Below are 3012 nucleotides of genomic sequence, written 5' to 3'. Positions count from 1 at the left end.
GGAATAACACTGAATAATTTTCACTCATAGTAATTTTTTATTCAAATATACGACATTTTAAAGTTACATAATAGGAGCTTACATGATTGATTAGAAAGAAATTGAAGCAAATAAAATTCCACCAGGAAACCTCATGCTTGAAAATTCGAGTCTAGAGAAGCTACACTTCTTTGATAATGCACACAAGTATGTTGTCAAAGGTGGAATACTGAGGGGGAGACAAGTTGGATTCGAGGAAATATAAAGAGTGAATGGATAACAGTATTTGGTGCATACTAGGGAGTGGAAGGAATGCTCGGGATAACTGGAATATTAGGAAGGGGAGGAAAATCGGTGGATAGAATAGAAGGAACGTTGGGGATAGTAACAGGTGGAATATTAGAGACAAGTGGAATCGAAGGCAATGAAGGAACGTCCGGGAAAGTAACGGGTGGAATATTAGAGACAAGTGGAATTGAAGGCAATAAAGGAATGTCTGGGATAGGAACGTCCGGGAAAGTAACAGGTGGAATATTAGGGATGAGTGGAATCGAAGGTAATGAAGGAACGTTCGGGATAGTAACGGATGGAATATTAGGGACGAGTGGAATCGAAAGCAAAGAAGGAACGTTCGGGATAGGAATGTTTGGAATAGTAACAGGTGGAGTATTAGGCACGAATGGAATCGAAGGCAATAAAGGAACGTTTGGGATAGTAACCGGTGGAATGTTAGGGAGGAGAGGTGAACTGATTGATGGAACAGAAGGCAATGATTGTTGGAGATGACGTCCTGCTTCACTCCCTTTGATGGTTGTTGATGATAGAGTTATAAATACAAGAACAAGGATTAAGAAGCTTTTATCGGAAGCCATGATAGATAAATGTTTACTTCAACTTACAATGATATCGTAAACATACGTTTGGGGGTTTTTATATCCAAGGTTAGGCATCCATTGGTAGCTAGGCTTAATTGGCGGTCCACTATTTGCTAGCATTATTGATTATTATCATTATTATGATTACATTTTTTTTTTAATTTAAGAAATATTGTTTGAAACTTTTACAATTTCTTTTTTGTTGGTACATTTTTTTATAATTTAAGAAAACATTGTTTTGTACTTTAGCTATCTATTATTTTATATTTTAGTGAAATTTCAAATGTCATTCAAAATTATGTGAACGTATTTATATTCATACAAACCCCAAACAAAATTTATATAGGTGTCCATCATAAAAAGAAAAATATATATATGTTGTAGGTAATTATGGATACACTAAAACTAAAAAAAGATCATTCTTCATTACTCTACTTGGATCTCAAACACCCAATTTGTTTCCATTCTTTTCTTTGAGAGAAAATAGTATGTTTTCCTAAGTTCAGTAGTTACAATTTGTTTTAGTCCTCTAAAGTTAATTTATATGACAATAATTTAGTAAAAAAGTACAAAGGAACACTTTTAAAGAAGGATAAATATAGTAACTTTCTCCACCCTTATTTATAATGCTCTCGTATTTTTTCTATGATACAAATTGTTTCCACCAATATGTGTTATTGGAGAATTTATCCTCTGACCTCTTGGTTCAATTTAATTTAAATTTTCAAATGATTTTTTTTTCTGTTGAGTGCGAGTATTTTTAAAAAGGAAATTTGTATTGGGTAACACTATCATAATAGGTTTTAGCAATTAGACACGTACTTTTTAAATTTTAAAAATATAGCAAATTTTAATCTTTAAAATATTTTGGAGATATTTTTTACTTTAAATTTTTTATTATTCCTAAACTGCCCCCTACATTTTTTTCCTCTTTATTGATCATCTCTCTTTAATGTTTCATCTTCTAGTTTCTCTTCTTCTTTTTTGTAAACCTCTATATCATATTTGTATTCATAATAAAAAAAATAATCTAATAATAAAAAATGTTTGTTTTTCTCAAACACTATTTTTTGGTTGGTTTTCTGTAAGTTCTTTCAAAAAAAAAAAAAAAAAACTATCGTTCGTTCAATCTCCATTTTTGGCATCTTTATCTTCTTCTTTTATTTTTCACCATTTTTTATCCAGATTTTCGATAATCATTTTTTGTTAAGTCTAAGTTTTTTCTTCAAACTTCTTTCAAATGGTTGCTTTCAAACACGACAACATTCTCACTTTTTAAAATACATTTCATCTTAAATATTTTATTAGTCTCAAACTACCATTCAATAACTTATTTCTTCTCCTACTTTTTAAGGCCCCAATCATTATTTTTCTCTCACTTTGTATCAGTTTTGTATATTAGTATTGTGATATACTTATATTATATGTATTAGTTGGTTGATATACTTACTACGTGATTTCCATTTTTTTTCAAAATTTATGCAATTTAATGTAGTATTATTAAGTATATGAATGATGTAACTTAGTGTAGCAAACATATAATATGTATCAAAATGTACTAGTGAGGTATATTAAGTGTATCAACTGTATTTTAACCAATCGAACGTATCAGTAGATATAGAAAATATATCAACAGTACATCAAGGGTATCAAACATATGAACTGCATCAAGTGCATTAAATCTGTCGAGTGTATCGATGAAAGTATAAAATGTTTATCAGTAGTGTATTAAGTGTATCAAACTTATTAAGTGTATTAAACCTAATCAAGTGTATCGATAATTTAATATTTCATGCTTAGTGCATCAAGTGTCCTTAATTGATTAAGTATATTTTCAAAGTTTAACAAATGTATCAACAACATATCAAGTGTATCAAACCAATGACGTGTATCAAGTGTTATTTAATTCATCGAGTGTATTAGCAAAGCATAACAAGTATATCAACAACACATCAAGTGTATCAACCATACATCGAATGTATCAACCACATATCAAGTGATGCGTGAAAATGTTGATAATTTTAGTGGGGTGGATTTGTAATTTTTCATTTTTCAAATGTGGGTTGGGCTTAAATTTTGTCATTTTTGCAAATTTAAAAGTAGTGTGTATGGACCTAATTTATCAAACTAATTTTGCTAAATTTGGAAGAGCCCCTTT

At 30.0% G+C, this 3012-nt stretch overlaps 1 protein-coding gene across 1 annotated transcript; it reads right to left on the bottom strand.

Annotated features, from left to right (window-relative positions):
• Positions 1-275: 275 nt before the first annotated feature.
• LOC107991890 (protein PELPK1-like) lies at positions 276-851 on the bottom strand. Its single transcript, XM_017047307.1, has one exon. It carries the CDS (start codon positions 849-851, stop codon positions 276-278), a length of 576 nt encoding a protein of 191 aa, XP_016902796.1.
• Positions 852-3012: the final 2161 nt, after the last annotated feature.

This window comes from Cucumis melo, chromosome 12 (genome assembly GCF_025177605.1).
Source record: "Cucumis melo cultivar AY chromosome 12, USDA_Cmelo_AY_1.0, whole genome shotgun sequence".
Classification (NCBI taxonomy): Eukaryota; Viridiplantae; Streptophyta; class Magnoliopsida; order Cucurbitales; family Cucurbitaceae; genus Cucumis; species Cucumis melo.
This window is presented reverse-complemented; position numbering and strand designations above follow the sequence as displayed.